Raw genomic sequence first — 22,217 nt, forward strand, 5'->3', positions numbered from 1 at the left:
GGCAGACAGTATCGTGTTAGGAACACAGGCCTGGAGGCAGAGGGCCTGAGTTTGAATGTTACTTACCAGCTGTGTGACCTTGAGCAAAGCAATTGTTCTGCCTTAGTTTCCTTGTTTGTAAAATAGAGACAGTAATTGTATCTACCTCACAGGATAGTTATGAGGCTTAAGGAGGTAAAATATGCAGGATGGCACTTGGCCAATAGTGAGTACTTGCAATGCCAGCTATGGTGGTAGTAAATCAATTTTCACAGGTTCTCCTGTTCAACACTGTTCCTCTCCTCTCTCAGGTCTCACCAAAGAGGCAGATTCCTGCCGTAGTCCTTGCCTCACTATCACTGCAAAATGGCTCTAACCCACCCTGCCACCCAAGTACTCTCATGTGTGTTTCTTCTTCTCCTTTGGCTCTTGTCGGGCTGGACAAGACTGGCAAGGAAATGGACATGGAGGCTGAAAATGACTTTCTTGCCTCTGTGACCTTGGTTTCCTCACAAGAACTGTGAGGGCCTTAGAGGTGAATCTGGAATCCCTTCCAAGTCTGACGTTTTATGTTCCTACTTCCACCCTCTTGAGGGCTATTACTGACCTACTGTGGGAAACAGTCCATATCTGCCTACTGGGATACTGACAGGCACCTGACAGAAAGGAGGACAGGAAGCCGAAAAATATATTATTAAAATGGTCTGAATCTTTGGATAATCTTTGGATAAACCAAGTCTCCGTGGCCTACCAGTCCTCCCCAGAGACCTTCATACAAACTTTGTTCCCCCTTCCCTCTCTTCCTAACTGGCTTCAGTTAGACGACAGTTGATTTGACCAGAGAGGCACTGTGGAAAGAAAAACAGCCACCACCAACACTTTAGCCAAGGAGCAACGAGAGAAAAGAGAGCATGGGATAAAGATGGAATGAATGGTCTCTAATTAAAGGGCTCAGATGCAGCATTTATTTCTGAGGGCATGGGTCAACTAACCCAGATAACAGCGACATAAAGCCAAAGAAAACCCAGAATAGGAATAAAACTAAAAATAGCAAGGAAAACTGAGGAGAGAGAAGTGTTTGTGCTTTTGCTGCTGGTCAAGCTGTACACGCAGCTGTTTTTGTTGCTAAGATGGAATTGGGTGGAAGGGATTTAAAGGCTGGCTCTGAGGCAGCCACGACTGGTCTAAGAGTTTGATAAGAAAATGAGGAAAGCTGCCAGAGAGAATGTTCCACCTGCTAAGTCTATTAAAGTTGGCTACAATTTAAAAAGAGCCAGGCAGAAGACTCATGTCTGGATACTAGCGTCCCACAAGCAGTTGCAAGACATTCCTTTCTGCTGCGAGAAGCAGATCTCCACTTTGTGCTTGGGGAAGGAAGATCACAGAATCACCATGCTGAAAGACATTCCCAGCTGTATCATAATGGAAAGAACAGAAGGCTGGGAACATAGATTCAAGTGCAGCTATGCCACATTCTAACTGTGTGACGGGGCTCATTATTAAATGTCCTTGAGCTTCAGTCTTTCCCTCTGTTAAACAAATCTACTTGGATGGGAAATGCAATGTTTGTTAAAACAAAACACAGAACCTAGAGGAGAAAAACAGTAAAGGAGAATCTGAAGGCTGGAAGGACTGGCCACACTAGGGAGTCGGAATAGCCTTGAATAGCAAGGGGTCTTCAAGATACCACCACCTGTCCTGATGCTGGGACCAAGACTGCAAAGGGTTCTGACCTGGGAGGCAGAGAGGAAGGCATTGGAAGTTCTATCAACCAGCAGGAGAAAATTAACACAGGAATCATATAGTATCCCCATAAGCTACCTAGCGTGGCTAATGCAAGTGGGAAAATTCCTTAGAATGATGACTTAAATGCTACCTTTGTGGATAACAAAGTAGCACAACCGAAATTTTAGGCAATTATCTTCTTTAAAAGGATCTGCCAAAAGAAAAAACATTCTTTTCAAATATAGAATCAAATCAAGAAAAGTGGGTTCCTAGAAAGGCCAAACCAAAAACTTTTACAGGAAAAACCCACAAGAAGAAGGAATAACAGCCTGGGGTTGAAGTGATGTCCTAGTGTGTGGAAGAAAATAGATGCTTTGGGAAGGATGTTCATGAGCCCAGTCCCATCTGTATTAGTCAGGATTCTGCGCAGAAATAGAACCAATAGGCTACGTAAAGACATACAGAAACAGATTCACTATGAGAATTGGCTCACACGATTATACAGGCTGAGAAGTCCCATTATTTGCCTTATGCAAGGTGGAGGCCAAGGAAAGCTGGAGGTATAATTCTAGTCCAAGCCTGAAGGCTTATGAACCAGGAGAGCTCAAGGGTAACTCCTGGTCTGAGTCTGAAGGCGTACGAACCAGGAGCTCTGATGTCCAAGGGTAGAAGATGGATGTCCCAGCTCAAGCAAAAAGCAAATTTGCCCTTCCTCTGTCTTTTTGTTCTATTCAGGCCCTCAATGGATTGTTGATGCCCACTTGCATTGGTGAGGGCATCTCCTTTACTCAGTTTACTGATTCAAATGCTAATCTCTTCCTGAAAAGTCCTCACAGACACATCTAGAAATACTGTTTTGCCAGCTCTCTGGGCATCCCTTAGCCCAGTTAAGTTGACACATAAAATTAACCACCACCCCATCTGAGAACACCCAGTACTGTTTGAAAGTATCCGCAGTCCGGCCTAGTAGCATATTCACCAGAAACTGGAGGGTAGCCTTGAGCCCTCGGGTATGCTGATAAACAGGCTGGCATTAAGATCCTTGTGAGAAGATGATAAGATCAACAGCTTCACTCTATGTGGCTTTATAGATTCTGAGCATTTGAAACCATGAACCTCAGACTTCAACATACTGAATCCTCCTCTCCTGACCTCTAGAAACACCATTTCTAGATAAGACACTGAACTCAAAATGTTAAAAATATAACTATTGTCTTCTCTCCCCACTGGAGTTCTCTATCTTGACTGGTTAGGCCACAAACATCAAGGTCGTCCTTGATTCCTCCCCTCTTCCTCATGCCCAAACTGATGGTGTTGACGTCACCACTGACATTCTATCAAATCATCCATTTTCCCTGCCCTCACACCTCCCCTGGAGCCTTCCCGCGCCCCCTAATGCATGCTATACACAGACACCAGATTTATCTTCCTATGCACAAATGTCACTTCCCTGCTCAAAAATTCTTCAATAGTTTCCCTTTTCCCACAGAATCAAAACCAAACTCCTCAGTATAACATACAAGACTCCAATCTGGCCCACCTTTTCTTCTCTTCTCCTCTCTCTTCTACTCCTCAGTGCAAAGGTCTCCCCACAGCACAACACCTGCTCTTTCAGGAACACATGAAATTCTGCTCATCTGCTCACAGTGTTCCTTCAACCTTAAGCATCCTTCTTTTGCTAAGTATCTACCATGTGCTGGGCAGTTTTAAGTGTTGAGATTATCAACAAGACAGACAAGGTCCCTGTTCTCACAGAACCTACATCTCCCACTCATCTCCAAGGTCCAGCTCTAACCTATGCCTTCCTCAAAAAACTTTCCAATTCCATACACGAGAACTAAGTTCTTTTTCCTTTATACTTCTACAGTATTTAGCAGTCTCTGTCTTGTGCAACATTTGTATATAAACACGTCTTCCAGCCTGGACTAGAAACTTTCTGAGGGCAGAAACCAGGAGGTCTTCTATCTTTGCATTATATAAAGGTTTGCACAGGGCCTCACACATGGAAGAGACCACGTTTTTTGAACTACTCCAAGTCTATCCCAATCTGCTTCCATTTATAGTTTTAAAAAGACGAAAACAAACTAAAAAACTTGTGGAGATTTGCCTATTTTATTTTATTTATTTATTTTTATTTTTGAGGAAGATTAGCCCCGAGCTAACTACTGCCAATCCTCCTCTTTTTGCTGAGGAAGACTGGCCCTGAGCTAACATCCGTGCCCATCTTCCTCTACTTTATAGTGGGACACCTACCACAGCATGGCATGCCAAGCAGTGCCATGTCCGCACCCGGGATCCAAACCAGTGAACCCCTGGCCGCCGAGAAGCGGAATGTGTGCACTTAACTGCTGCACCACCGGGCCAGCCCCAGCTTTGCCTATGTTAAAGAAATGTAAATACTTTCTTTGGCGGGAGATATAGATTAAAAATTGTAGTGGAAAGACTTAAAAAAAAAAATACCCACATTATTATAACCTGGAACTCAGGCTTGTAGTCCATTGGAATACCTTGTGTTAGTGATTCTACACCACGCCTTAAGAAATTGTGACCTGGAGGCTATGCACTTCTAGAGGGCAGACTTCAAACTCAGTTACCAGTTAGCGAATGGCTTCCCATCCTGGGCAACAAATGTCATTTCTGAAAACATCAGAGAGTTGCCATTAGTCAACCTCTAAGAGGACCACTGAGACCAACAATGAACAGTTAAGCCATTTACCACTGACTGAGAGGAGCAACCCTAGAAAAATAACCTGGAAGCAGCCTCTACTGGCCTCATCCACTGACAGAGGCTTGATCTAGAAGAGTTATCAACTGCATTTACCCTTTGAAAAATCAGGATTGAAAAACGACAAATTTAAGATCTGATATGCATGGAAAAAAAAAAAGGGACTGTTCTTCCGACTAAACAGATTTATGCAACCCACAATCTTGAATTGGATCCTGGTTTGGACAAATCAAATGAAAAGAAGATTTTTGGAACAATCAGAAATTTTAATATGGACTGGGTATTAGATGATATTAAGAGATTATTAATTTTCATTGGGTGTAGTATATAGAAAAAATGTTCTATTTTTTTAGAGATACAAACTAAAGTTTAGCATGGGTGGAATATTATGCTATTATTTTCTTTAAAATATTTCAGTAGAAAAGAAGTGTTATAAAACAAACCACAGTTACTAAAAGAAAATATGACATTTCAGAGAATAACTACTTTCTAGCCTTCATGGTCACTTTATCAGTGGGGATCAGTCTTATTTAGATGGGGCAGGTCAGGGTCAATCTTCTCCACCAGAGACTGATGCTCCCCACCAGCAGTGAAAGAGGCTTGGGGAGCCCAGCTCAGGGGAGCCGTACATTAGGAGGCACATGGAGAGGGGTCTCTTCTGAATGGCCTTCCTCCCCTTGTTATAGTCACTTATTTGGTTATCTAAGTGAAAGAGACAATCATCAGCTTACCATTCACTATAACACATCAGGAGCTCTCCTGGTGACAACATGAACACTGTCTTGTCTCTGGATTAGGAATACCTTTTTGAATAGATGCACAAATAAATTTTAGGCTTTGCAGCCAATCTGAAAATCAAAATTTTGACTTTGTTTATTGCTCTACTTAAGGTTTCTCAGTCTCTGCCTCCTTTATATCAGCCCAGAAGACAAGAAGGAAAACAGTTCTCCAGTAGTAAGAATCTTAACAAATATTTTATTAACACATACTGTCATATTCTTGGGATATAAGAGCCCTCAAAACTGCCCCACACTAAAGAGGCCAAAAGTGCTCAAGGCCTTGGTCCTCTGTGTAGTTTCACAATCCCACATTCCTTTAACAGAACCAGGCTTGCTGTGCCTCACCCTGTCCACATCCCCGTGTGGACACCAGTTTCCCCTCGGTCAGACGCAGCCAGTGACACTTACTGCCTCTGCAGGCGCAGGGACTTCTTATGATTAACCCAGAACGGAGAAAAACTTAGCATCGGCTGATCAAAAGGGAATTCAGACTTTATTTTTCAAAGTAATTCATTCCACTTCTCTCAGGAAGGGCAGAATATCTTCAGGACGAGCATAAAGATTCCCACTGCCGGAATATTCGGAATACCTTCCTTGATTTCTCAGAGAGACTCTATAGGTAGAAAAGCTCATTATTAGAGATTAAATTATTTTATAGAGACAAAGGATGAGTAACAGCTTTAAGTCTTGGTCTGTACATTTCTCCCACAATGACTTAGATATGTCTAGGATTGAGTAAAACAAGTTAATTTCATATTGTGCTATAGATAATATATACTAAAAGCCTGACTAAAAACCAAGAAGCTTGCATTCTCCTGTTAGACTATTGCTAACCACGCTGGGCCTCTAAAACACAGCTCATGTCCTCCTTCCAAGTGTCCTAATCTTTGTATGTGAGGGACACTTCTGACCCGGCATTAGTGCAGCACACATTTTGCACTGGTTTCTCATCTGTGATGCTAAATTGGCCCTAGTTCATTATTTCTTGTGAGCACAGATTCACGTTTACGTGATGCCTAGCTGGGGTTAACGGTATAATCCAAGGCCAAGGAATCAAACAAAGTTAAGTGACCTTTAAAAGTTTAAACTATGACCTTGGCCTTCTCAGCTTCATGTTTTAGCCAGCAGAGCTAATAATAGGAAGAATCTCACTGCCACTTGATCATGCCTATGAAGTGATCTGAGATTCTGAGAAATGGTGTTACAGGGAGACAAAACAATTCACTAAAAGATAAAAGTTCTCAGTGATCAGAATACTTGGTTCTCTCTGCCTGAGAGTTACAATAAAGAGTAGAGTCTCAGTGAGAGCACAAACAATAGCCATCACGATAATCTAGAAAGTTACCTCCAGTTTCTGACATAAGATGACATTTGCACTGTTTTTCTTACTGTCTTTGTGGATAAGTGTCTCAATAAAATAAAGTCCCAGGAGGGAAAAGTTTGAGCTCTTACTAGTGACTGAGGGGAATTTAGTTAACATAGTGACAAAGGTGAAAGAAACTTAAGTTGAAAAACAGTATCAACTTTTTCCTAACATCAAGCTCCTTTACCACAGCCTCATTAAGTTGTGTATCTCCCAGTCATAGCAGCTGTGGGAAGGTTAAAAGATAAGCTGCCAAAAAGGATCTTAAAAGTCCTGGAACCCAGGGCCAATTATGAGGCCAACTTTTCCCACTACAAACAAAAGCCCTGTGGGGTTTCTTGTTACTATGACAGTGACAGAGGGGAGTCAATAAAAACTGCCAGCACACGATTTCATGAGGATCTAGGAAGAGAGAATTTATGTGAAAAGACAGATTTAATCTTTCCAGTTTGAGGGGTGGGTAAAACATCTGTCTTCAGATAGCTTTATATATTTTCAAGTCTTTAAATTGGAAAAATGCAGACTTTTTCTGCAAAACACTTGGAAAACCTTCATCTACATATTTACTAAGGGTACGAATGTGTACTCCTGGGCTTTTAGCATCACTACAGTTCTCTCCAGTGGAATCTGGTGACCCTACAAAACCATGAATCTGGGAATGCTTCTTGTAAACAACTGCTGGCAAGCATTATCTTACTTTGTCCTTGGAGGGGATAGAAGTCAGAAATTATATTTATATTAGGCAGGCTACAAGGCAAATTAGGGAATGAGCCAGAAAAGAAAAGAGAACCAAGTTTTCATGATTCCTTAATGCCCACCCGATCACTTCCATCCTTTACACAGAGCAAACACTTGTTTTCTCAGCTGTCCTGATGGCTCTGCATTTGCCCACATTTGTAACCAGCAGCAGTCATTACTGCGATGACTAGCTGAGGTTCAGTGCACAGGTCTGGAGTCATGGAACAGAGCAAAGTAATGTGCCCACCGTGAGGAATGAAACTGTAATCTCGGTGTCACTGTACAGTGCTCCAGACAGCTAACTGTCCAGGCTCCAAATACAAGTGACAGCAACTGACGGAAAAAGCAGCTGTTCTGCAACATGAGGCCAGAGCAGCTGCCTCTTCCTCTATTTCTGTACTCCTTCTCTACTTTGAGTTATTTTAGCTGAGAAGATAAAGAGTTTATCAGAATTTGGTGGAACACCATAAGCTAAACTGCAGAAAGATGGAACCAGTTCCATGCCTGTTCCCTAGGATGAAACCAGACTGAGTCTAACTTGACTTAGGAAAGCTGAGGGCAGGCAGGGTGCTAATTACAGGATCGGCCTCTGCTCCCCATCCCATAAACAGCAAGTGCTGCAAACAATCAGGGCAACGGCTCATCTCACGTAAACAGCAAGTGCTGCAAACAATCAGGGCAACGGCTCATCTCACCAAGGAGTCTGTTTCAGCTGGCTGGTTCGACTGCTTGTGGGCCGTGAGGATGTTCAGCACTGCCTTCCAGCCTGGCTCTGTGGGGGTGCTGGCTTCTACCTGGGTTTCACCATTCTCCCTGGTTTCCTTGTCAAGTGTGATATTCACCCAAGGGCACCAGTCTCTATGCTGAGAGGTGGGATCAAAGAAGCTTCTGGAAGATGTGTCCTGAGGGAGGAGGAGGAAAAATAGTGTCAATGAAGGGTGGATGCTATGTAAATTCAGAGAGGCACTGCTATCAGTTGTTAAGTCCAGAATCTCACAATTTGCCATGTTTCTAGGTTTACCTTCTCCTTTAAACTTTGCCTATGTATTTCCCTCTCACTTTTAAAATTCTTTCACTCCCTTTGTGTTAAACAAACCATATCTTATCAAGTCTGTCCCCCCATCTCATTGCTGCCCATATGCCTGACATATTTATTACCTCTCCAGAATCCATTCCAAAGAAACAAATAACAAAATCTTTAAATTTTTTTCCCTTTAGTCACTCAATTGTCCCATCTTTAAACTTATTCACATGGCCTACTTATAGTCACAGGACCAGGGACAGGCTCATGCCTGCTTCTCTGTACTGCATGGTGAGGGCTTGGTCTGCTGTTTGTGCTCAGTGACTTCAGCACATGCCGGTGGACTCACCGAGCTGCCGGAAGAGCAGAGGCGAGCTCGTTTGGCTTTCCGGAGAGGACTAGATGGCACTTCCAGGCCAGTGGTGTCTCCTGTGCCCATGCTTCGGGTCACTGGGCGGGTTCTGGTGGTGGGGCTAGCGGCCTCTGGCTCAGGACGGTCAACAGGACTGGAAGAGTCCCAGCTCCGAGTTCGGGAGACAATGGGACCTGGGCTCCTTTCAGCCTGTAGGAAAGGGGAGATAACGGAAGTACACAAATCATATTAATAACTATGGTTAGGAGAAATATCTCTAGAAGCATATGAAAGCTAACATTTTATAGTTTAAACTATAAGGATTTAGTTTCTGAACTATTTACATAACTAAACTCTTCAAAGAATATTAGATTTCTGGGGCCAGCTCCATGGCCGCGGCCCAGGGTTTCACCGGTTCAGATCCTGGGCGTGGACATGGCACTGCTCATCAGGCTAGGCTGAGGCAGCATCCCACATAGCACAACCAGAGGCACTCACAACTAGAATATACAATTATATACTAGGAGGCTTGGGGGAGAAGAAGGAAAAAAGACTGGCAACAGATGTTAGCTCAGGTGCCAATCTTTAAAATAAGATAAAATAAAATGTTGAAAAAAAAAGAACATTAGGTTTCTGTACAAAATGATTTCAGCTTCTCCACTGCAACTGGTGAATACAACCACTATGTGGTTTTCTGATCAACGTGGTCAGAAGTGAACCTACAAACCTAAGTTAATTTCCAACTTTCCCACCAACAACGCTTTTGTCAGGGATATTGTTTTTAAAAAGTCGACCCTAAAGAAGCCAATCAAGTCTATACCTGTTCCGAGCCTGGGGAAAATGTGGCATCCTGGCTCCGAGTCATCATCCTCCGAGGAGACTCAGGCACCAGAGGGAAGCGCTCTGGTCGCCCCTCAGGGCCTGGGATCAGGGAGGCGGTCAGGCCAAAGGACACATCCAGGTCAGTCATGGAGGACTCAATCTGCTGGAAGCCCCAGAGCCCTACCTTCCTCATACACTGTGAACATGTTATCAGGGAGAGCTGCATGGGTTCCAGAGAAGAACTAGGTAAGAATAGAAAAGAGAGTGAGTTTTCTCAAAGGGTAACATTTCCAAGGGTCTAAGTGTAATGATTTGTGAGTATGCTTTTTATCTCATCAAACAAATCTCTGGAACAGGCCAGTGGACTGGGAACCACGTCCTCTCAGGACCCCTGTCCTCTGATCTCAGGACCCCAACTTCATCATCTCTCACATATTTCCTAGAGAAATATCTAGGGGTCTTGGTGTGTTCTCTATGGCAAGACTATTTTAAAGGGATGTTTTATAAATTTCTCCTGTCCCTCTTAAAACTTTTTCCTTGTAAATGAAAAATATCCCTTAATCTAGCAAAGAAAGCATATTTAAAGTAAATCAAAATAGGTTCTGACAGCCTTCTACCTCAGAGGGAGTCTATACCAAACTGAGCAGCTGGAATGGAAACTTCAACATGGGGCCGAGAGGACTCCAGCTGGTGTTTCCTTGGTAGTTTTTATCAATTAAACTGATTTTTCTTCCTTTCTAAAAATGGAAGGAGCTTCACTGTTTATAGGAACACAAATTCCCAGCTAGAAAGTAACAGCAAAAAAAAAAATTAAAGTTCAGGAGTGTTCAAGAATTTCTGAGTTCTAATTCTGGTTTTGTTACTAATTCTTACTGTTACCCTCCTCTCCTCCCTCAGCTTTTCTTCGTCTGTTTTTCTCACAGGAAACACCATGTGCTCTCCAAATACTACTGGTGACTGATGTAGACGGGTGCACAATGTTGTCACAGTTCATGTCCCCAGGCACATTCGCTGACTAACCTACATGCCCAGCCACAGAGAGAGAGAATACAGGCAGTGACGTGGACTTGCATGTCTGAACCTAATTTGGTTGCAGTTTTTCTCTCATCAGTTCGGTGATCAAGTTCATCTTCAAGCAGGTGTAGGAGAAGACTGATCTTGTCTTCTGTCAAGCACTACAAAGGAACCAAGGTAAAAACATAAAGGTTTCAACCACCACGAAAAGAAAAATTATAGATCATGAGGTACAAGGCAAAAATCATGAAAGAGGGGCCGGCCCCATGGCCCAGTGGTTGGGTTCGTGTGCTCTGCTTCGGCCGCCCAGGGTTTCCCCAGTTCGAATCCTGGGCGCGGACATGGCACCACTCATCAGGCCATGCTGAGGCAGCATCCCACATGCCACAACTAGAAGGACCCACAACTAAAAATACACAACTACGTACCGGGGGGGTTTGGGGAGATAAAGGAAAAAAAAATCATGAAAGAAATAACAAACATGAAAACTCTCTTCATTAGAGAAGACTTGTTTCTATGACAGGGCTAAGGTACCACACAGAGGCTTTCTGAATTGCCCTGCATCTGCTGATCGAGAAAGAGAGCAGCTTTCCTGGAACTACCGAACTTTTTCTTAGTATTAACTTGTTTTCAATTTACCAATTGCAGATTTTCTGAAACCTGTAAACTTTAAACTCAAATAATGGAAACAGATTACTATTTACATCTTGGCCTGACACTGAGTTGACTTTTTGACAGAACAACAGAGCTTGCCACAGTCTTTACTTTTGTTCTAAGAATAATAAAGAACTATGACAGGGTGAAAAAAAAAATTGCCTTTGGCCAGGAACAGGGGAACATTTATAACAGGCATCAGAGGTTCACGGTTTGGTGCCAAAATCCCTAACAGCCTCTCATCCTGAAGAAGGAAAATAACAGCTTCTATTCTGTACAGCAAACGTCTGTCTTCACAGAGCAAGCACAGGGTGATGAAATGGGACAGTAAATACTCAACGAACAGATGAGCCACAGCATTTCAAAACTTCTATTCACAAGTGAAAAGGGAGGTTATAACTTCTCCTCCAGCACTTTCTTTGGAAAATGGTATGCAATAAACCATATGAAGTCACATTTCAGCGTCTTCTGTTAAATAGTTTTAAGTAACAAATCAAGATAAAATTAAATTTATGTCATTTAAAGAACCGTATCTAAAAGTTTAAATGGAACCCATTTACTTGAACCCTCAATATCGCCTTTCTGGTGGAGACTGAAAAAGGTCAGCTGAGAGACAGAGAATCCTAGTTCTTTTTATAGCAATCTGCACTGTCTTGTCATTAAAAGAAATGCTTCATGTACAAATGCTGGTGACAAACAAAGTCCACCGTAGGCTGGCCAAGAAAAACTCACCATAGTCTTCAAGTCTTCTGGCCTCAGGGAAGGAAGCTGGAGGTCCAGGTGACACAGGCTTTGAAAACGATCTAGGAACTCACTAACAAGAACAGCAGGCTCATCCAACGGCAGCATCCCAAATCGATCTGCGGAAAAGGTAAACCGGAAGATTACATTGGTATAAATCGTAAAAATAAAAAATCTGTACTGAACAACAGGGGAAACATAAAATTGATAAGATACTTTTTGATATTAAGAAATTACTGGGGCTGGCTCCGTGGCCGAGTGGTTAGGTTTGGGCACTCCGCTGCAGGTGGCCCAGTGTTTCATTGGTTCAAATCCTGGGCGCGGACACAGCACTGCTCATCAAACCACGCTGAGGCAGCGTCCCACATGCTGCAACTAGAGGGACCCACATCGAAGAATATACAACTATGTACTGGGGGGCTTTGGGGAGAAAAAGGAAAAAAATTAAAAATCTTAAAAAAAAAAAGAAATTACTGATTTTTTTTGATGGGGCTGAGATGATACTTTTGTGCTTATGTTTAAAAAGCAGAGTCTTGAGCCAGCCCTGATGGCCTAGTGGTTAAAGTTTGGCACTTACTGCTTTGCTGATGCAGGTTCACTTCCCGGTCATGGAACCACACCACCTGTCTGTCAGCTGCCATGCTGTGGTGGTGGCTCACATAGAAGAACTAGAACGACTTACAACTAGGATATACAACTACGTACTGGGGCTTTGGGGAGGAAAGGAAAAAAAAGAGGAAGATTGGCAACAGATGTTAGCTCAGGGCAACTCTTTCCCTGAAAAAAAAAAAAAGTGGAGTCTCAAAAAAGGTTTCTCAGAAGCAGTCAGGTCTAAGCTGAATTTGAAAGACTAACAACAGTGTGTAAAAGTAAAGGCCCAAAGGATGGCACATTTGGGAAATTCTAAATAGTTTCACAGGGCTAGAACACAGTATGCCTGTAGAGGAGATAAGGTTAAAGTGTAGACAGCAGCCAGACTATGATTTTATTAACGTTTGTGGTGAGAAACTACTGAAAGATTTTTTTAAAGGAGGAAATGACGTTAGAGATAACATGCATTAGTTTAGAGTAGAGACTAAGGGGTCAGTCGGGATGCAAAGAAATAAGCTTAGCAGACACTGAAGTGATTTAAAGTAATAATCCCTGTAGATACTGGTGGCATAGGCACGGAGAGAAGAAGCATCAATGTTGAATGAAGGAAAATGAACCGAGACCTGTGGGATATCATCAAGCACACCAACATTTGCACAGTGGGAGTCCCAGAAGAAATATAGGGAAAGGGACAGAAAGAATATTTGAAGAAACACTGGCTGAAAAACCTCCCAAATTTGGTGAAAAACATTAATCCATACATCTAAAAGTTTAAAATCTGTGTAAGCACAGAAGGGAAGAGTGAATATGCTAAATAGAAGGAGAATAAGTAGGAACTTGTACCAAGAATAGTAGGGCTGGACTAGCACCCATGAGGACACATAACTAGGTGAAAATGGTGTTCAAGTTATAGTCACACACAACGAGTATGTAGAAAGAGAGTTTGACAGTGTGCTCTAAAGTAAGCCAGCTTTCCCAAAGGGAGAGTGAACTAGATACACACTATCCCTCGTCTCCTAGATTAAAATTTTAGACGGCCTTACTAATTATGAAGCTTCAAACAGGCTACATGCGACAGCACGTATTCATTTCAGAAAAGCTGACACCTCCCCCCACAAAAGGCAGGTTGTAGATACATACAGAGTGATAACATTTATAGAAAATTTTCAAACAAGGAAATAGTGCTATATATATTGCTTACAGATACAAGTAAATGTTGTAGAAATAGAAACCATGTAAACAAACCATAAACCCCAAATTCAGGGTAGCAGTTACAGGGAGGCAGGGAAACGAGATGGGGAAAGTTCCAGCCATTATCTGTAATTCTTCCTAATGAACAGAAAGCAAGCAGGGTGGGGTGATTCTGAAGCAAGGACAGCAAAATGTTAGGATTAGGTGTGGTTGGGTGGTAGATACAGAGATGTTTCTTAATATCTACACCTTTTTCTATACTTGAAACATTCCAAAATTTTAGAAATTACTTAAAAAGTTAAAAATAAAACAAAGGGGACACTTTGTATATTTAGGCACAACAAAATACTCCTTAAGAGTTTATCAAATTATTTAAAGCAGTTGCAAATAACCAAATATGCCAAAACAAATGTCATTAAAGTAGAGGAAGAGGGGCATGGATGTTAGCTCAGGGCCAGTCTTCCTCAGGAAAAAGAGGAGGATTGGCAGTATTTAGCTCAGGGCTAATCTTCCTAAAAAAAAAAAGTATAAATAGTTGTGGGTATTCCTTTCTCCAAATAGAAGCCTCTCGAATGTTAAAGAATAAACCAAGGGATGGTATAATTGGAAGGTATATTTGAGACCTATTTAGGAGGTAGAATGGTGATGATATGAAGGGGATCTAAATGATTTCCAGGGTTTTGGCTAGGAGAACTGGACAGGCAGGTCAGTACCATTTATCAAGAAGTAGAAAACATAAGAAGAGAAGCAAGTTTTAGGTACAAGCTGAATTCAGTTTTGTATATGATGAGTTCCAGGTACTGCAAGATATTACGTGGAAATGTTTAGAAGGTAGTTGAAAACATGAGTCAAGCTCAAAGGAAAGGTCTGGATAGAAGTTAGAGGTCTGCAAGTTGGTGGTAGCTGAAGTTAAGAATGGGATCAAGGGGCCGACCCAGTGGCGCAGTGGTTAAGCGGGCACGTTCCGCTTCAGTGGCCGGGGGTTTGCCGGTTCAGATCTTGGGTGCGGACATGGCACTGCTTGGCAAGTCATGCTGTGGTAGGCGTCCCACATATAAAGTAGAAAGATGGTCACGGATGTTAGCTCAGGGCCAGTCTTCCTCAGGAAAAAGAGGAGGATTGGCAGTGGATTTAGCTCAGGGCTAATCTTCCTCAAAAAGAAAAAAAAAAAACAAGAATGGGATCAAGAAGGTAGAGTGTACAGAAATAAGAGTTGGGAACCACTGACAGAGCACTAGGCAGACCCTAAAAACTTAGACTGAGCACACTGGACAGAGAGAGATTCAAATCCTCAGAGGACTGAATTTTATTGTACTATATGGTGAAACAGCTAGGCCAACAGCAGAAAATCTTTGTTATACAGTCATTTTCACTTTCAAAATTTTATTTCTTAATAATCCCTTTTCTATCACCTCCTCATTTAGCAGTAGATGGCACTCTATGGTCACTTTCAATCTATTTTTTCCTCTTAGTGGTTATTCATGGAATATTCCTGGGCACCAGTGACCCTGGAATTAGCCTGAGCTGTCCCACTGAAATAAAAAATATACCTACATGGCACTGATCTCTGGTCAAGCATAAAATATATGGATTATTAACACTGCTTTGTAACCATGGGTCCTGGTCTTGGTGAGCCCACCAGAGGGCTCTGCTGTTGAAGCTGGTTACTCTGCAGGAATACGCCTACGTGACCAGCAAAATATTTTAAAAAATCCCACGTCAGACTGCATTTTGGGCTCCCTTGTTCTGAAGTGGGTTTTTTTCCCCTTCTTCTCCCAAAGCCCCCCAGTACACAGTTGCATATTCTACTTGTTGGTCCTTCTGGCTCTGCTGTGTGGGACGCTGCCTCAGCATGGCTTGATGAGCGGTGCCAGGTCTGCACCCAGAATCCGAACCAGGTGAAACCCCGGGCCGCCAAAGCAGAGCACGTGAACTTAACACTCAGCCACAGGGCCGACCCTGTTCTGAAGCGTTTTGTGCACACATCAGTGGTTCCTGACTCAAGAGAGTGTGTGTCCTGCCACGGCCCTTTTTCAAGGAGGACGACAGGCGCTGGCACCTGGCCCACCTAGACCCCTTGCTGTGGGGCAGTCTTTGGCTGTGACATCCTTACTTCAATGCTATTGTTATATTGTGACATTTTACTATAACAAACTGTAGATTTGTCATCACTCTTCTTTGGGGTTCTCTGAGTCTTCTTTAGCAACCAAACCCTGTTGAACAGCCGCCGTTAGTGCCGTTAGTGCACCACAGGAAGTCTGGGTAGGATACGGGGCTGCTTGGGAAAAGCAGAGGCTTTGAAATCAGATAAAACGATAGTTAGGGTTCCTCACTAGTTGGTTTTAAGATTTCTGATTCTCAGTTTCCTTGCCTAAAAAAATTGGATTGATAACATCTCCCTCCCAGCACTCTTGTGAGGATTAAATGGTGTAATGTATGCACAGCTAAGCCTTTGGCACGTCAAATGCACTTAACAAAGTTAAGTAATAACATAATAATTGAATGAATGTAAGTTAGTTCTTCTGGAAAAGCACAAACAGAAAGGAAGAAAAAGTACTTCAAACACTAGATTTTCACAAAGAAATAGACAATATTAGAAATGCAATGACCAAGAAGAGATGGTAAATGAGAAATCTCAGAAATAAGTACCTGGAGAGGGGCTGTCTGGCCAGAAACAGAACTTCTCATGGGCAGTACACAAGGCTTTCTTCAACTCAGCACATCGTTCCTTATCTGAAACCCCATAAGTAGCAACGCCTTAAAAAATACTACATAGATTCAAAGTCCAGTGGCCAAGAGCCTTTAAGAGGACAGATACAACTAAAAATAAAAATAACTAAGAGAATTTAAAAATATTTGAAAATATTAGCAGCTGCATCATTTTCTACAAAAAAAGTTCTAAATCGAGATCCTAAGATCAATAACAAAGGGAGTATCATGTATTTTATAAGGCAGGGCATTCCCAAGTGTGAGCCTTGATGGAAGTCCTGTGTCTCTTTGCCTAAGTATAAATTTTGGAACCACAGAGTAAACATACTGCTGTTAGTTTCCCAGAATATATAAAGTCAGGTTCATCCTAAAGTAGCTTAGTTTTTAAAGAAAGCAATGACTGAAGCTAATAATTAGGGTGAAGACAATCACCAATTCATCTTGTCATATGTAATAGTACACCTTCTTTGATCAAATACAAGTGGCTGGTCTGTTCAGAAAAACTAGTAACTATATCTTTGAATATGAAGAAAAATGCAATTTGTACTGTATACTTACATCTGTCAAAATCAAAAGCTGGTTGTAAACTGGCACAGAGAAAAGCTTGACAGCTGGAGCACTTGAGCATGTCACATTCAACTGTGACCCAGCCATATTTTGCACAGATGAGTGGAGACAGCTCAGGGGGCTTACCTGCCCATTTCAAAGAGTATTCATGTTAAGAAAAACAACACTGCAGGTATATTAAAATAAGTCAGAGATTAAAACTTTACCTCAAGTCTTTATATATATAAGCATAAACACATTAAATTAAGGGGAAAAGCAATAAGAAAAGTTTAAAGAGCTATTTTTAAAGCACAGGCACATACCTCACAGAATGATGAAGGTCATCTGAGTAATAAGCAGAGAAAAAAGTTACGAACTCTTTTCTAGGAAGCCCTATGTATTTTATATGTTTAAGTGTTTATTTTACTATTGGTTGTGGGGTAGAATGTAGAAGCCTTTCACTTTCACTTAATATGAAATACTAGGGATTTAAAAACATGAGTGAAAACACTGGCATATGTCTAAGCAGTAAGGGATGGTGAAAATCAAACAAGGAGAAGTATTTTCTGCCACTCACTGATGCTCTCCTATGTACCACATCCACTTTTACCTTCCAAAGATCTGTCAGTAGAATTAATAATATTCTTCATTATTCTCCTTGCCCAAAATGTGATTGTTACGTAGCAATGTGTGTATGTAGACTATGGCTTTAAACAGGCCGAAGGCATCGAGAGCATCTATAAGTACACGCTTGGGAAAATGTCCTAAAACATTTATTGATCTTTAATAGTCAACATTAAAGTTTTTGATATCTTACCTAAAGAGCTCTTATTTTACAGAGCACAGAAAAAAAAAAAGGATAAACATGAAACAAGATGCAAGAAAGTTTGATATTTTTATAAGGGATATGGGAATTTGAAAACATCCCAATATCAGCAAAAGAAGGACTGAAGGCTAGAAAACAGAATTTAGATATAAATGTTAAAGGAGGTGGGATTATCTAGGATAAAATAACAGAATCACTTAACTAGATTAAGTTAAATGATTATCATATCCAAAGTGGTGATCAATTTATATCCATTGAGAACAAAAGAAAACGGTTCTAAATACTGTTTCAAAATCAGGAATCAGTCCATGGGACAGCAGTAAGATGGTTAAAATGCTTCCCCCTTCCTGAGCAGTCTAGTCCTAAAGCCATTAGGCTGCGAGCAGGGAAGAGGACAGCCAGGAGTGTGGGCGGAGGCCGCTCAGTGCAGGGCATCAGAACCTAAGTCAGGTAAAGAGGGAGTCCACACAGGGATGGCCCACCTTGCTGTGCTGGAGCCAAGTGGGGTGTAAAAGGCATCTACGTGGGGCTCCCACTCACCAAATCAGGGACAAGTGGAGCATCAAAATATATGACAATAGTAATAGATTATAACTCACTGAAAAACAAAAGGAAATCATGAGCCCATGCTGCTACGGATACATAAATTACATAAAGTTTGATGAGGGATACGATAGTTACACAGTTTGAAAGCACCTCCCCACAAAACAGTTTTTAATTACAAAGGAGGAAAGTTACTTTACAATGGAAAGACTGACAGATGCTCCCTTCACCAAGTGATCAAAGTGATCATCACCAGTAAAGGGATAAATCACGTGCCACCTGACAGGATGTAAAGAGAACACAGCATCGCTTCTGCGATACTCCTTCATTACCTGAATCCAAGCATAAGGAAACATCAGACAAATGCAAACTGAGGTACACTCTACAAAATCACTGGCCTGTAATCTGCAAAAGTATCAAGATCACAAAATTCAAGGAAAAACTGAGATTCTCAACTGGATCCTTTTGCTACAAAAAACATTATTAGGACAACTGATGAAATGATTGGGGCCTGAGGATTAGATAGCTGCAATTTACGTGAATTTCCTGATTTTGATGGTGGCCTTGTGGTTATGTATGAGAAAGTCCTTGTTTATAGGAAATATTGGGGGGTAATGAGACATCACTCTGGCAACTTACTTTCAAGTAGCTGAGAAAGAAAGTTCTTTATAGCCTGTGCAACCTTTCTATAAGTCTATAATCGTTTTAAATTTCTTAAAAAAATCACTCCAGGGAGGATAAAATGGCAAAAGTGATGGGATGTCACTTCCGAGATTAGGTTACAAAAAGAGTCTAGCTTCTGTCTTGCTCTCTCTCACTTTCTCACTCTGACGGAAGCCAGCTGCCATGTTGTGAACTGTCCCTGTGGAGTGGCCCATGTAGCAAGAAACATAGGGAGGTCTCTAGCCAACAGCTAGTATAGCACTGAAGCCTTCATTGAATAGCCACAAGGAAATGAATCCTGCCAACAAACATGTGAGTGAGCTTGGAAGGGGATCCTTTCCTAGCTGAGCTCTGAGATGACTGCAGCCCTGGGTGACATCTTGACTGTAGTCTGTGAAAGACCTTGAGTCAGACGACTACACTAAGCTGTGCCTGGATTCCTGATCCACAGAAACTATGAGATAATAGGTATTTGGTGTTTTTAAGCCACTAAGTTTTAGGGTAATTTGTTATGCAACAATAGATAACTAATATACAGAGGAAAATCTGGAAAGAGACAGAAGCATAGCATAGTCTCAAAAAACATTAGGTTTGGGTGCCAAGAGCCTTATGCTATAATCCTGGCTCTGCCATTTGCTAGCAGGTTGACCTTGGGCAAGTCACATAACATACCTGAAATTGTTTCCTCTTCTGTAAAATGAGTATAAGAATCATACCTATTTTATAGGTTTATAAATAATACCTGTTTTCATAGGTTTAAGGTGAAGATCAAAAGTGTTAATATATGTGAAAACACACTCTATACAAAGTTATTTATTATTAAAATTAGTTATTATTTCTTCTCCTCTCAGACTCTTAGTTTTTTCTTTGGTAGAAAGAAAAGGTTAGATCATCTCAAATGCCTCCTTGAGGGATAACATTTTATGATGCTAAATTTTTCTATAAAATTTCTTACCAAGTGTGATTCTTAAATTCAAAACATCAGAGTAAGTGGTGTTATTCCCGGAGGAAAAACAATTCCTGGAGCAAGCAGAAAGTGCAACTCACACGAACCAAAAAAAGGATATAGAAAATGTTTCCACTCTGCTAAAGAACGCTTCTTTGCTTGTAGATTCCAATGGAGGTTGTTCTGCTTGGGGTGATCCATTAACTGACTGGAATGTGGCCGCCGCATCGTCCTTCCTAAAATAAAGTGGCAGAACTGTTGGTAATCCTTTCATGGCATCACTTTGCCGAAACTCAGCACATCATATCATCAGTCACTCCACACTGGATTTTAACCTTTCCAAAAATCATGTCAGTCATGATTATTCCTCTGCTTAACATTTTCAGTGGTTTCACAATACTTACTAAATAGAATCCAAATTCTTCAGTCTGGCATTCAAATCTCTTTACAGCTTGGCCATACCTAAGTTTCAAGCAACTTCTACCTCCACAGTGCTCCACTAGTCCTATATTGGCAAACTGTTCTTCTAGCTCACTCACTGCTCTCCAACAGTATTGCTCATAACTTTGGTAAACAGAAAATAAGACTCCACTTGAACCTTAGAAATTTAACTCTTTTAACAGCACAAAAAAGCAATTTTGATATTTCTACCTGGATCGACCCTTGATACCCACTCCTCCTAGAAAATAATTTGAAAATTCAACTGAAAGTAAAGATCTTTAGGCGATTTCACGAAAAAAATTCAGGGAGAAAAAACCCAACAAAACAATTTTCTCTTATTTTCAGTGAAAGGCATTTCAACATTGCCTGGGGAGGGGTGGAGGGAGGAATTGCTGAAAACAAAAGTCATTTTAATAAAAGTAGGATTACACCAACTATCATAACTCAAATAAGTTTATTCTAAGAATCCTCAGAGTCACAGAGAGTCTCAGGGATGGTCTTTGGAAAAAATTCAGAGGACCTATAAACTTGAATGGGAAAAAAATGACATTTATTTTACTAACCTCTAACTGAAAGTTAGCATTTTCTTCAATTATAAATGAAGGTAATAAAAAAAAATAGTAGCATCTGCAGTACCTGTGAATTTGTCACCAACGGAAATCACATATATTTTGTCATCACATTATGGTTGCTTCACATGTTTTGTAATACCGTTTATGCTCATCACTACTTCAAAATTATGGTAGATAATAAGCTTATTACTAGAAAGTCCTTAACTCTTTAATAACGAAACATGTTACTGCATCCCTTTTTTCCTTTTACTACCCTGATAACTGTATTCCAATGTAATTGGTTTCCTTTATAATCCTATGTAATTTACTTTATGCACTTAAAATATTATTCTGAGCAGGGGTTCATAAGCTTTGCGAGGCTGCCAAAGATACCTAAACGGCTCAAAAAAGGTTAAGAAGCCCAACTAAGAGAAGTCAGGTGCGCAATCCTTTTTTCCTTCCCCCTAAAACCCGTCTTATGGCAAAATTCCGCCCGTGGTGCGGAATCCAGTAGTTCCCGAGGAGCTGATTAAAGGCGACTAAGCGTGGTAATCCGTCTCTTTCAAAGCCCAGGACGAAGCCGCCCCACCGCCACAGTCGCCGACCCAGGGGATCACCCCCCACCCCCACCCCCACCCCCACCCCCACCCCCACCCCCACCCCCAGGCCTGCGTTCCCCAAACCCTCTCCAATCCACCAACGCCGGACCCGGGCTGGACTCGCGAACTCACGCTTCGGCGCCTCCCTCTTCGGGGGCAATCCCCTCATCTATCAGCTGCCGGATTTTTTGGGGGGTCCCTTCTGGGGAGCGAACAACCGGACCCCAATTCTTTTCAACTCCGGCGGCTATCGCAGATTCCTCACTGGGCGCCGCCATGTTGGTCCGTTGCCGAGTTGCTTCCCAGCGGGTTTGTAGGCTCGGAACTTCCGTTCTGGGCGGTTAAGATCCTCCTCTGTAGGCGGCCTCCCGCCCGTTTCTGCGCGCGATCCGCAGAGTCTGACCGCGGGGCCCACCCTTTCCTGGCCATCGTAGAACGAGGTAAACCCTCATTTTAGGACGAGGTAAACCACCATGGGAGGACTCTGATGTTTAAGATTAAACCTAGATTAATCGTTTCCTTTATGCACGAGCATATTTGAGTGATAAGAGATTTTTAGAGCTCTCTCTCCAAATTCAGGAGGGATGAGGGGCCCAGTTTAGTCTTAAAGTAATTAAATCATATGGCCCTCGTAAGGTTCATCTTTTTACAAGTGAGGAAATGGCGACCGTCAGTTGAGAGTAAATAATTTAGAATCT

At 41.8% G+C, this 22,217-nt stretch overlaps 1 protein-coding gene across 2 annotated transcripts; it reads right to left on the reverse strand.

Annotated features, from left to right (window-relative positions):
- Positions 1-5,384: 5,384 nt before the first annotated feature.
- ZC3HC1 (zinc finger C3HC-type containing 1) lies at positions 5,385-21,849 on the reverse strand. 2 transcript variants are annotated; one of them, XM_014854358.3, is made up of 10 exons: positions 21,652-21,849; positions 20,050-20,164; positions 16,963-17,113; positions 16,345-16,428; positions 11,905-12,032; positions 10,525-10,679; positions 9,503-9,746; positions 8,680-8,892; positions 8,005-8,211; positions 5,385-5,821 (listed from the first exon to the last, which is right to left on the reverse strand). In XM_014854358.3, exons 1-10 carry the CDS (start codon positions 21,795-21,797, stop codon positions 5,753-5,755), a joined length of 1,512 nt encoding a protein of 503 aa, XP_014709844.1. In that variant the 5' UTR covers positions 21,798-21,849; the 3' UTR covers positions 5,385-5,752. The 2 variants fall into 2 exon arrangements, with proteins under 2 accessions (XP_014709844.1, XP_014709845.1); XM_014854359.3 differs by lacking the exon at positions 16,345-16,428 and having other exon boundaries at positions 21,652-21,835.
- Positions 21,850-22,217: the final 368 nt, after the last annotated feature.

Source organism: Equus asinus, chromosome 1 (genome assembly GCF_041296235.1).
Source record: "Equus asinus isolate D_3611 breed Donkey chromosome 1, EquAss-T2T_v2, whole genome shotgun sequence".
Classification (NCBI taxonomy): domain Eukaryota; kingdom Metazoa; phylum Chordata; class Mammalia; order Perissodactyla; family Equidae; genus Equus; species Equus asinus.